Source organism: Euprymna scolopes, chromosome 7 (assembly GCF_053919585.1).
Source record: "Euprymna scolopes isolate OS-2025 chromosome 7, ASM5391958v1, whole genome shotgun sequence".
Classification (NCBI taxonomy): domain Eukaryota; kingdom Metazoa; phylum Mollusca; class Cephalopoda; order Sepiida; family Sepiolidae; genus Euprymna; species Euprymna scolopes.
The window spans coordinates 84,300,363-84,313,853 of NC_136488.1; the positions used below are offsets into that span (position 1 = coordinate 84,300,363).

Consider the following 13,491-nt stretch of genomic DNA (forward strand, 5'->3'; position numbering starts at 1 on the left):
GAGAAATTTAAACGTAATATAAACAAACATCTTGCTACACAAATCCCCTAATTAGGATGCCATTATAAATCTAGCCCCTAGTTCACAGTAACTCCGTACATCCCAGTGTTAGTGTGCCTTGTTTGGGACGAATAAAATGTTTTTTTTACTAGTGAGTCATCACTTATCAAGTCCAAAAGACACTCAATGATAAAAGTCAATGAGTGTCGCGAAGACTGTGAGACAACACTTTGAAGATCGGTAATGGCGGAACTTGGGTGGGGCTTGATTATTTTAGAAAATGGCCAACAAAAATGTATTTACATTAGATTTGAAAACAACTATGTTATAGTCAGTTGGGAAGCAGTCCTGTGATATTGTGTTCCAAAGTCGGACAGTTCTAAGAAAAACTTTCTTAATGGAATTTTCATCACTTATTTTCTTTAGATAAATGTTTCAGACCATTTCTTTGCGTTTTTCTCAAGAGCAGTTTACCATTTAACTTTCGATGATATCGACCGTTTGTTTTCTCTAGTACAAGGGTGACAATAAACTCTCTGAAATCTAATACTATTCGTGCTCATCCATTGAAGGTGCGGAGGGTGCTCTCATTTTATCAGGTATTAACCGGTGCTGATACCACTTATTTTTTTTTTCAAATCTTTGAGCGTGTATCTATTGGGAAGGGCGTAAAATTTTGCAAGTTCAGTGTTATTCTATTCCAGTTTATCTGTGATGGGTCTACGTTATCTGGTTATGTGACTTGATTTCCGAACTCAAAGATTTATCTTAACATTTCAGATGTCGTACTTTGCACGGTATCAACCCTCCCTTTTGATCCACTTTCGTCTAGTCTTATCCATTTTTTTCGGGACTGTTCCTAGTGCTCCTACAATTATTTGTATTACGAAAGTCTTCATAATGTTCTGTATTCCTTCTGTTCTCTGGAAAGCTGCATATATATATTTTTAGTTTTTCTGTCTGCTCAATCTTCACCCTGTGGCCTGCCGTGAAGACAAAATCTATTTGTAATGTTTTTCCTTCTTGCTTGAATGGCATAACCGTAAGAGTGTTCACTAATTATTCGGAAGACCGGGATTCATGTCTTGGTAGAGTCATACCAAAGACTTAAAAATGGTACTTAATGCTCACTTGCTAAACACTCAGCAATTATAGATAAGGATCAAGGGTAAGTGGAGCTGGGAATGAAGTGGCGCCCTTCTGTACACATCGATGTAGCATCTAAAAAAAAAAAAGGAGCCTTCGGATCACCTTCGACTATCGTCGGCCACCTATCTTTTTTAAATATGTTTGTATTTTCATGTTGCATAAGAGTTTGTCTAGTTAGCCATAGACAGGCACACAGTCACTTCTTAAAAGTACGTCTAAAATCACATCAAAAGATAATTTGCTCTGTTTAATTTCGAAAGAGGGAAACTTTAACTTATTACTGTTATCCCAAACAAACAAAAATAGTTATGAAAATAAAACAAAGCAAACAAACAAAAAAAAACACACACACACACACACAAAAAACACAAAACAAAACAAAGCAAAAAGAAAAAAATCAGAAAAAAAAACAAGATGGTCGTCTCACTTGGATGCAGGCAATATAGCTGGTGAAAGTATTTAAAACCTTTTACGTTGTGTTGTTGCTGGCATTCGTCAGTCTAGGAGACTATGGGGTTGCGCCTGTAGAGGTTGTGGTTGAACACCGTCTTCTGCGATTGACCTCTCCTCAATGGTCAGGCCTTTGGTTATCGTTTATCTCCAGATGCTGCGGACATTAGCCTTGGGCTCCGAATTATTAGGGTCAATATCATATGTTTTCATGTTCTGTTTGCACATGTCGACATAACAGAGGTGAGGATGACCAACTTTCCTTTTGTCAGTAGTAAGTTCACCATAGAAAATGTCTTTTTGCCATTGTCCATGTGGTGCACATGGCTTATCTAGCATAGGCGTCTTTGGTAAGGAGGGTGAACATGGAGAGGATACCAGCCTTTGTGAGCACAGCATTATTTGTAATTTTGTCCCTCCCAAGAAATTCCAACAATTATCCGCAGACTACGCACGTGAAATGCCTTTTCCGTGCTTGGTGGCTGTAAGTTGTCCATGCTTCGCTGTCATGCAGAAGGGTGCTGATGACACAGGCCATGTAAACATTCACTTTTGTGGAGAGGGTGAGATGTTGATTTTCTTACATCTGAATTGCCAATTTTGCAAGAGTAGCGGATGCCTTTCCGGTGCGCTTGTTGAGTTCTATATCGAGCGATGATCTGAGGTTGTAGACTTGAGATATTGGAATTGATGGACTACGTCTAAGAACTGCCTGTTTATTGTGACGATTGAGATGATGGAGTTCCTTGGCTCATGGCCTGCGTTTTCTTCAGATTGATGGTGAGGCTGAATTCTTTACAAGCATTGGAAAACCTTTCCATGATTCAGGGTGAGATGCTACAACTGTATCATCAGCAAACAGTAGTTTCATGATGATAACTTGTCTGATTTTGGTACTGGACCGAAGGAGGTTGATGATGAAAAGGCGGCCGTTCGATCTGGAGCGAAGGTAAACTCCGTTTTATAACTAATTGAATGCATGTTTCAGAAGGGCAAAGAAAAATGTCAAATAGTATAGGAGCAAGCACAGATCCCTGTTTGGCACCACTTTTTATACCAAATTCATCAGGTGTGCCGCCATGGTGCGCATCATACCATCGGCAAATGACTTTTCAACACTCAGAAGTTTGAGAAGACAGCCAATGATAGGCAGCATCTTGAATAGCCCATCTCTACGGACTAGGTCGAATACCTTAGTAAGGTCAATAAAGACAAAGTACAATAGCCTGTTTTGTTCTCTGCACTTCTGGGGTTGGCTTAGTGAGAAGACCATGTGAATGGTAGAGCCTTTTACGTTGTATAAAAGTTTTAATAATAAATATTTACTTACATTTTCCCTGGGGAAATTTTTTGAAAGTTCTTCTTTCTTGCCAGTATTTGTTTGTCACCTGGCCATTACTGTAGACAAACATCTTCTTTGTGGCTATCTCTTTGTTGATTATATCCCACAATACAACGCTCCGTTCACAGCGGACATCTGCCATTCCTACGAGAGAAGGACAAAAATAAAAAGTAAAGCATGAGTTATCGCCCCTCTAATAACTACTATGTGAATGACAAAATCATGAATTATCTCCCTTCTGACCACTATTACGTCATTAAGTAAAAGCATGAGTTTTTTTTTTTTTTTTTTTTTACACAGTGATCACCACTTATCAAGGCCTGGAAGCCACTCAGGGATAAGGGTTATTGCAAGTACATTACGTTAGTGAGGAGATTTGATGAAGTGTTTACTTAAGGGGGCGGTTCATTAGGAATTTGTTAACATTAGACTTGAAGACATCCAAGTTGTAGTCCGGAGGGAAGCAGGCAGACGGAACAGAGTTCCACAGGCGTGCAGTTCTAAGAAAGAAGCTTTGTTCATGAAATCCGCGTTTTGATTTAGGCACAGATATAGAGTGGGGCAAATATTTCACAGTGGATTCAGCTAGACGGGTGTTTTTCGTGAAAGATTTGCGAGGGGGGACCAGGGATTGGAGTTCAGACGAGCACCTGCCATGAAAATAACGATAAAACAAGGATAGGCTCGCAACGTCTCTTCTGCAGGGTAGAGAAAAGGGCATCCCCCACTAAACCACGAAGTCTATTTTGTACTCTGTCAAGGCATGATAGGTTGTTTTTGGCAGCTCCTGCCCAGATATGGCAACAGTATTCCATCCTTGGCCGTACTTGGCTTTTATATAGATAGAGAATTGCATCAGTAGTGAGATATCTTCTGGAGCGGTAGAAGGATCCCACCATCTTTCCAGCGACCTTGGCAACAGACTTGATGTACGTGTTCCATTTCAGATCAGGAGTAAAGGTCAAACCCAGAAGCTTGTCAAAACACGGGGCCTCACCCAGACTAGAGCCATCCATCACAATTGATACCAGCTGGGGATCAGAGCGTTGATGATGTAAGGATAGGAGTTTGGTTTTGGATGCATTAAAGGTAACTAGCCACATCTTCCCCCACTGAACCACGCGCTCAAGATCAGAGGAGAGAGAATCAGAGAGAACTTCGTCATTTACAGCCTTTGATGTGTTGCCGTAGATGGTCGTGTCATCAGCATAGATGTCAACGAATGATTTAAGTATGTGCTTAGGGAGGTCATTGATGTAGATCAGGAAGAGAGTTGGGCCCAGGATTGACCCCTGTACACTGATTACTAATGCTTTAATAAATAAAGCATGGACTATATCAGTTCTGACCACTACTACTTGAATTAGTAAAGCATAACTCGTCCCTCTTTTAATCATTACAATTGAAACAGTAAGGCATGAGTTATCTCCCCACTGACCACTACTACTTGAAAAAATACAGCATAAGTTGTTTCGCCTTTGATCACTACTACCCGAGTTTGTAAAGCACGAGTTATCTCCCGTTAAATCATTATTACTTGCATGATTTATCTTCCATTTGACGACAACTATCTAAATAGGAAAAACACGAGTTATCTCCACACGGACCCCTACTACGTTAATAAGTAAAACATCATTTATCTCTCCTCTCCTAATACTTGATCAATAGAGAATGGGTTACCTTCCCAATGATCACAGTTACTTAAACAAGTAAAATATCAGTTACCTCTCCTTAAATCACTACTACTTAAATTAGTGAAACATGACATGTCACCCATCTGACGATTAATACTTGGACAAGGAAAGCATGAGTTATCTCCCCTGATTACTGCTATCGTAATAAATATTCCATGAGTTATCTCTCCTCTGAGCACTACTACTTGAATAACGATAGCATAACTTATCTCCTTCTGGTATCACAACTATTTGAATAAGTACAGTATGAATTAATTTCTCGCTGATCACTAATCTATATAAACAAAACAGTAGATGTATATATGTGTGTTTGTAAATATTTAATCGATAAACTCTTAAACTACTGGTTACATAACACTGAAATTAACAGAAATTAGTAAGCATGCACTAACGATGGTTTATAACGAATAAAATCTTTGTTTGGATGGATAAATAACGCGTGAAGAAATATGTCGGCAAGTTGAAATGCAAAATGTTAATTTCAACTTACTGACATGCTTCTATTACTTTTACACATGCGCAAATTCAAAGGTAACTTGAATGGGTTTAATTTTAAAACTTTTTCATCTATTTGGCGAAAGCTGAAATGGTAGTGAACGCAGCTGGAACGCTAAATGTTTTGGTTTCAATTCTAGTTGATAGCACCTAAGTTATTTTTTAAACAATTTTTTAAAATCAGTACTATATATTAGGTACATTATAATATTCAATAGAGAATTGGCTCTGTAATAATAAATACAAAATCTGGATAAATTAAAATATATTTAAGCGTATTTTACGACCGAGAAAAGTCGAGTGCCATTCGCTAATACTAGAATCAGTAAAGTATTTCAGTCTCTAAGTTTTGAATAACATTTCCGTCTGTCTGTCATGTTTAAGTTAACATTTCCGTATGTCTGTCGCGCTTAAGTTTCGAAATAATATTTCAATTTGTCTGTCATACTTATGTTTAAACAACCACCATTTTTATTGGTAAAGGAGAAGCTTGAATAGAGGCATCTTAAGAATATATGCAGTTTAAATGGACGCAGTATAACAATGTGCGCAAATTGAATAAATGCAGCAAAATATGCGCAGATTGAATAGATGCCGCATAATATGTGCAGATTGAATGGAAGCAGCATAATATGTGCAGATTGAATGAATGCAGCAAATATACATAAATTGAATGAACGCAGCATAAGAATATGCACAGATTGAATAACCGAACCTTAAGAATATGCACAGATTGAATAGACGCATCTTAAGAATATTCACTTTTGTTATTTATCTTTTCTTCGTCGCAACACATGATACTATGGCATGGATTGGCACTTATTTCAACTTAATTTCAACATTTTCAAAGAGATTCTTAGTGACATGACGGGCCCTAACATGTAGATGCATAAAACATACCATGATCAGCCAAAATGATTATGTTGACACAATTGTGTAAGTCTTCTTCGTATAGTTTGTCCATGAGGCGACCAATGTAAGAGTCGACAAAACGCAAAGTGTTTATAATCTAAAAAAAAAAAACAACAAAAGAAAACACGACATAAAAAACAAACAAAAACAAAAACGCGCAAACGTAAATGAATAAAAATAAAAGAAATAAATCGATATGAAATGAAATATTGGTCGGCTTGCATTTTTCTGATAGTCTAGACCAGCATTTCTCGAGCGGGGTTCCATGGCCACTAATTGATGAGCCATAAGAGGATGCCGGAAAAAAGTAATGATGTGACAATCAGTGACATTCAAGACAAACTTGCCAAACTGTTTGCTCGAAGTCTGAAAGGCACGAATCAAGGCCAGGTCCACATCTTTCGACGCAGAGAATTAAACTTCCAATCGATATCAAAAGTTGCATCACTAAACATCTCTACATTCTTGCTGTTCGATTGTTTTCCTTATTTGCAAAAATAATAGGTTCTTTGATGAGGGGCGTGCTCTAATAAAGTTGCCTGTTTAGAGCACAATTGAACCATGATACATGACTGTTGCATTTTAACTTCAATTTAAGTCATAAAAATAATTTCATAAAATCAATAGTAGTTTCTCTACAGTGCAATGTAGACTACAATGTATTGTCGATTAAGTCACTGCGGGAGGGCATGTGAGCTTCCTCTCGATGCACCGCGGTGGATTCTCAACTGGAGCAGGCAATTCATCAATTTGATTGACGAATGGACAATTTCACCGATTTCGATGACAATAAAGTATTGGAAGTGTAGAATATTCGTTGATCCTCATTCAATCCCGGACAACAACGGGTCTTCCTGCTATGGAAACAGCATTAACCCTATGCGGGTTAAACCGGCTTCCTCCAAAGGAGGAAGTTCCATGGGAGTATGAAATTCACAAGCGGTTCCCAATCGCATGTGTGTCTTCTGCTAGTATATATAAGTAAACATTATTTAAAATAACAGAAATCCTTTTTTTTTTCTTTTTTTTTTACATTTATTTCAGTTTTTATAATGGTCTTTCTTCTATTGAAATAAATAGATAATACAGGGTGACCCCCCCCCCCAAAAAAAAAACAAAAGCTAAATGGAAGCCATCTAGAATATATGTTATAGAACGGAGAAAAATAGGCAAAATACCCTAGCGTTTTGATGTGATGTTTTGAATATAATAAACTAGTTATAACCAAAGTTTCATTTCATCCGGAAATAACACTAAGAAACGAGGCCTAATTAGAGTTGGGGCCCGTTTTTTGGGTCACCCTGTAATATTTATCACGAACTTTTCCGAGTCGAATCAACATAAGGCAAAATAAGCAATTAAGCAAAAACAGTTTAATAAAACAAGGGAAATTCAAAACGTAGCTGTGAAATGGGTGCATGAAAATCAAAGGCCGAGAGAACGTTTCATAATAGATAAAAACATTTTCTATTTAAATACTGACCTGTTTTGATGAGGGACCTTCTTGATGCCCTGTCGAATCTGGTTCTTCTAAGTACATGGTGACAAATGGTATACCTTGTTTAAGCCATGAGACAGTTTGATCGATCCTCGTTTCATACGGTGTCCTCCTAAGATAGATAAAACAGTAAATAAAAAAAGCATATTTAACTACTAGGTATTTTTAGTAGGCAAGAACAATGCAGGAATGTACATTCGTTATGAGAAAATAAATAAATATATGATATAAATAATAAATAATTCAATATTTTTGTTTCTTTTTTATTTATTTATTATATATACATATTTTTAGTCACGTTCACTCTGTCGGTCGGTCGGTCGGTCTCTCCGTAACACTTTTGTGCTTGGCCTTTTTGGTTAAGATCAAAGATCTGTTCTTAATAGATGCTGTTCTTAGCGTTTTAAGGTTTTCTTGGCCAAGATCAAAATGTAGTATCTGTTCTTACTACATGCTGTACTTATTGTGATATAAAGTGTGGGATCACTTTTCTGTATTAATTTAATGTAAAATGATCATCCACTTTACAATCAGCCAGTCTCAAAGCCATTCAAGTCATTCTCCAGATCATTCAAGTTGTTTTTGAAGGATTCCAGTTATTTTTTAAGCATTCAAGTCATTCTTAAGGTCATTCAACTCATCCTTAAGTTCATCAAAGTCATTCTAAGTCATTTACTTTTTATTTATTTAAGTCATTTCAGTCCATTTTTTTTCGGTCATTTTAGTTTATCTTTAAGAATTTCATGTCAATCCTACATTCACGCATTCATTCATTACACGAGAGCACGCGACTAATGGCTATCGGCCTTGTTTAATATATATTTATTCATTTATCTACCTGGATTTTAACTGTGGGTGGTATTTAATTCCAAAGTTCATTTCGGGTAATAACCCACCGTCAGTGGAGAAATGAATCCTCTCTCTAGAATGTAAATACCTTTTATTCTCTAACACTGCTTAAAGCAAACTACGCCATACTTATATTTGACTACTGTTTTGGCAAAAGAAAAAAAAATACGAACGTATAAAATGCATTAGAATATATATATATATATATATATATATATAAAAGTGAACGTGTCTGTGTACATTTCCCTATGCAATAACTCTGTTAATTTTTAGTCTACAGATTCGAAATTTGATATACTGAGATTTGGGAAAATCTATGTGATCGGTTTCTGGTCAGAAATTTGGCGATTAAGGGGTCAAAGTTCAACGATTTGACCTTTGAGAACTCTACCAAACTCCTCCGACAATTTTCGGTTGATGCACTTGAAATTTTAGATATAGGTTCCTTGGACATGGATCTAACTTAATAACTTGATTTGAGCCCAAAACAATAAATTTTAATGGTTCATAATAGGGGTCAAAGTTAAAAAAAAAATGACCTCTGCGATACCTTCCAAATTACTCAGACAATTTCTGATATAAATATTTGAAATTTTACATAAAGGGTATTCAGAGATAGGGCAAGCTTTTTCATCAGTTTGGGTCGAAAATTTTTAATTACCAATATATAAATGTATGTATGTATGTGTTTGCATGTCTGCCTTAAACTTTCAATAGAGGCGACGGATTTTAGCAAGATCAGTATCGTTTAAAGTTCGATCTTTCATACGACAACAATCGAAAAATTGGCTAAAAACATTAATATCTTCCCCTTCAACTAGTCACTTTTCTCCAGGGGGGGGGTCACTTTTTTCGCCGATATTTTTGAAAGTGATGCTCTCCTTTAGATTGTCTTGCCTTAATTTTAAAAATGTCGCTTCCGGTTTGGCGGAGGTCGTAACAGTATAAACGTTAGGTTTTACCCCGTTCTTTTCCTCCTTTGCGGTACGGGTTCGAGCCTGCCTTCCTACTATCACTTTTTTTTTGTTCAACATACACATCCAAACACCCTGGCAACGCCGGGCGCCCATGCTAGTATATATATATATATATATATATATATATATTTATTGTGGATGCCTTGGGAGTGAACTCCGACAAAGAATCCGGTTTGGAGTCCCAAATAGGTGAAGTACTGCAACACCTTTACGGCAAGTTCTACAGCTACGCTGGCTACGACCGCATTGGGTTGCCTTTTCGTCGGATGTTCAGAAGAGGACCCTAGTAACTGGGCAAACCTAGGTCTCCTCATGACTCACAAGGCCTGCATCTGGAGAGCCAATTCTAACTTCGAATTGCACCGGATATTGCAGAATGCTATTATCTCATTAGAAAGAAGGTTCTCATCATCATCATCATCATCATCATCATCATCAACACACACACACGTTATTATGGTGGGTCACCGCCTATCAAGGCCCAAAGCCTCACTATAATAAAAGGGTTAATCAGGTAGACAGCGAGACAATACCGTGATCAGTAATGGTGGAATTTGAGCAAGGTTTAATTATAAGCGTCGTTCGAAAGTAAGACCTAGTGTTAGGTCGAGAAATCGGCGTCGGAATCTAAAATAAAATTGGAACTTTTTTGCGGTATCGGAATTGAAACATTTGTGCTTATGTTCAATGCAAAAAACGATTCATGTGATTGTTTTGATCTTTTGTATAAAACAGATGTTTTACGGCTTGTATTAGTGATAAAATGATAATTGATTTTAAACGACCAGTAAAACTAGAGTCTACAAATCACTACAGTAGTGTATCTTTTTTTTACGTTTGTGAAAATATATATATGGGATTTACGGTAATTCGAGCCCCCTCCCTCATAAGAAAATCATATTTAAATGTTAAAAAGAATCGGGATTGTAATTGGTAATTGTATCGAAATCAAAAATACACACACACGTTTGATCGTATGTTTCTTTTATCAAGTTCTATGTAAGTATGTGAATTTGGAATTATCATTACTTTATCTTTCTTTTATATCTTTTCTATTTTATTGTTCTTTGAACTGTGTTTTTTTTTTACTGATACCTGTTTGTCTCCATTACAAGGACTTTATTTTACATCATTATAGCGAAACATGTGTAAGACAGTACGTAAAAAAAAGGAATAGGTATTTGCTTAAATTGTAATCATTTTTAAATATAGAACAAAAAATAAAATACAATAAACGAAAATTATGATTGTGGACTTACTTTTGTCTTTGGTTAATGGAATGTAACTTACCAGTATATATGCTCTGAAGTCGGAAATAAAATCATTGAGCTTATTATTTGTAACAATATGGACTATATTATAAGGGAATACATACCTAAAATATATTTCATATAAAATTAAGAATAACGCATCTACATATATATAAATGTTCGTTTGTTTGTATGTTATAAAAATCGATATGATAACAATTAGAACACTCAAGTAAGTTTTGATAAAGGTTACATTTTGGTACAGGATCTACAGATATCATTAAAACCTTCCTCCAGTTTCGTTGGAGCAATTATTTGTTAGGTCTATAGAATAACGGAAATATATTAGAACGCAAAGAAAGGAAATTCATTTTTAAATAATAGACTTACTTAGTGTCATAAAGCAGATAAAAAATGCATGCATTTCTTTTTTTTTTGTTATTTTAAGTAATATTTAACTTATACAGGAATATTTTTTTTAAAAATAAGACTTCAAACACGTGCTTTTATTCTGATAATATTCTTACTTAATTCAAGCTTATGACAACAACAACAACAAAATAAACTGTTACTGTTAGATTTGACTTTTTTTAAAAAATCAAACTTTGAACGTGTGTATTACTCCTCTAGGCCAGACTTCAGGGCACCGTGGAGCCTTTAAGCATGGTAAAGGTTTTTACGAAGCACTAACAAGAAAATTTCTAAAATAAATATGAAACACATTAATTTCAAATTTTAAGATTAACTGATGCTAATGTTTACAACCATTTTATTTTTGTTTTTGATTAATCAAGAATTGATTGAGATTGTCGGACTGACTTCCTCATCTTGGTTGTTATTGTCACAACGTTTCGGCCGTTTTGCCCTCCGGCCTTCGTCAGGTGAACGGTTTGTTAGGAGTCTCGAACCCAACCCTTTATTATTATTACGGGGGTACCGTGTTCGGACTCCAGCTAGGCTTTGGGACATAATTGCTGATTCTCTGTTTTTTCAATGTTACTTTTTCACTGCCTTCGTTCAGGATTGAACTCAGCACCTTTGGGTAACTAAACTTTGATACAACGTCTAGGACCACTCGGCCATATGTCACTAGGACAATTCTTAGTTGGTTTTTGTTAATGTTAAACCTATGTTGTTATTCAAGGTTTTCTCTCTCTATCAGAGGTGTCCAAATGGCATTCAGCTCTATGCTTGGTTTGCTCAGTAGGTTGTTATGTCCGAGCATGTGAGCTGTTTCTTTAAGTTTTCTCACTTTCCAGTGGGTCTCTCTGTTTATTATTTTTACTTCATCCCATAGGGGGCGATGATCCCCCCTCTCCATCCAGACATGGTTGGCTATACCCGATTTTTCCGTCTCCCCTTTAGTTACCGCTTTTCGGTGTTCTTCCACCCTTACTTTAAGGGGGCGGCATGTTTCACCCTTGTAAACCTTTCTGCAACTGCATGGGATGGAGTATATGCAGTTTTTGGTCATGTTCTCATCCATGCGGGGCTTCACTCGTACCAGGTGTCGTCTGAGTGTTGACTCGCTTTTGAATACCGTCCTGATGTTGTAGGGGGCACATATTCTCTGAATCTTTTCGGAGATGCCTCGTATGTATGGTAGGCAGACCGTTGGAGGTTTTTGGGTTTCATTCTCCTCTCTTATACTATTAACACGTCTGGTGGATAGTATGCTATCGGGGTAGTTGTTACGACGGAGGGTATTCTTCAACCTGACCATTTCTTGGTGGTATGTAATGGTGTCGCTACTTATTGTCTCTGCTCGATGTTGTAAGCAGCGTGCGATTCCATGTTTGATACTGTATGGGTGATGGGAGTTGAAGTTTAGGTATTGTCCGGTGAAGGTAGGCTTGCGATATACGGATGTCTTAAACCCATGCTCTGTGCGTGATATGAGTATATCAAGGAAGGCCAGTTGGCTATCTTTTTCTTTCTCCATTGTGAACTGTATCGATGGTCTTATTGAGTTCACATGATCTAGGAGAGCCTGGATGTCTTCCTGATGGGGCCAGAGTATGAAGGTGTCATCAACGTATCTTAGCCACATGGTGGGCTTTAAGGGAGCTGAACCTAAGGCCATGTCTTCGAAGTATTCCATGTATATGTTCGCCATCACTGGTGATAATGGCGAGCCCATAGCTAGTCCCTCCTCTTGTCGATATAGGTCAGTACCCATTCTGAAGTAGGTTGTTTCTATGCAGAATGTCAGCATTTCCATTAAGTTTGGCAATGGTACACATGTGCGCTTTTCTATGGAGAGGTCCGCAGCTAGTTTGTCTTGAATTACTGCTAGTGCCTCACTAGTTGGGACTTTAGTGAACAGGCTAACCACATCTAGGCTTACCATTTGGTTTGTACTGATGGGTGCTCCCTTGATCAGTTCCGTGAAGTGGGCAGAATTCTTTACATGTGTTGCTGACTTGCCTGCTAATGGGTTTATTATATCCACAAGGTACCTGCTCAGTGGGTGGCATGCTGAGCCTCGGCAGCTCACTATGGGTCTGAGTGGAATATCGTCTTTGTGTATCTTGGGGAGACCGTACATATGTGGTAGCTTACTGTAATGCTGGACCAGCTGTCTATATCTCATCGGAGCGATGTGTTCCTTGTTTTTCGTAAGGATTTGTAACAGCTTTCTTTCGGTTTTCAAAGTTGGGTCCTTCTTTATTTTACCGTAGCTACCATCTGCGATTAGGCCTGCCATTTTTTCAGAGTATTCCGACATGTCCATCACCACAGTAGCATTGCCTTTGTCTGCTGGCAGAATTATTATACTGCTGTCACCCTGTAGGTTTCTTATAGCCAGCCTATCTTCCCGAGAGATGTTTGATTTAGGAGGCTTGGCTTTCTCGAGTACTTGTCTCACTTTCCA

At 37.3% G+C, this 13,491-nt stretch overlaps 1 protein-coding gene across 4 annotated transcripts in view; it reads right to left on the reverse strand.

Annotated features, from left to right (window-relative positions):
• The window catches only part of LOC145279819 (uncharacterized), an 843,773-nt gene that overhangs the window by 71,429 nt on the left and 758,853 nt on the right, over positions 1 to 13,491 (reverse strand). For all 4 annotated transcript variants that reach the window (XM_080131190.1, XM_080131191.1, XM_080131189.1 and 1 more), the window contains exons 43-45: positions 7,526 to 7,652; positions 6,031 to 6,139; positions 2,930 to 3,085 (exon numbers count right to left, since the gene is read on the reverse strand). In XM_080131190.1, the coding sequence (XP_079987316.1) occupies positions 2,930 to 3,085; positions 6,031 to 6,139; positions 7,526 to 7,652 (392 nt within the window). The remainder of the gene's footprint in view (positions 1 to 2,929; positions 3,086 to 6,030; positions 6,140 to 7,525; positions 7,653 to 13,491) is intronic.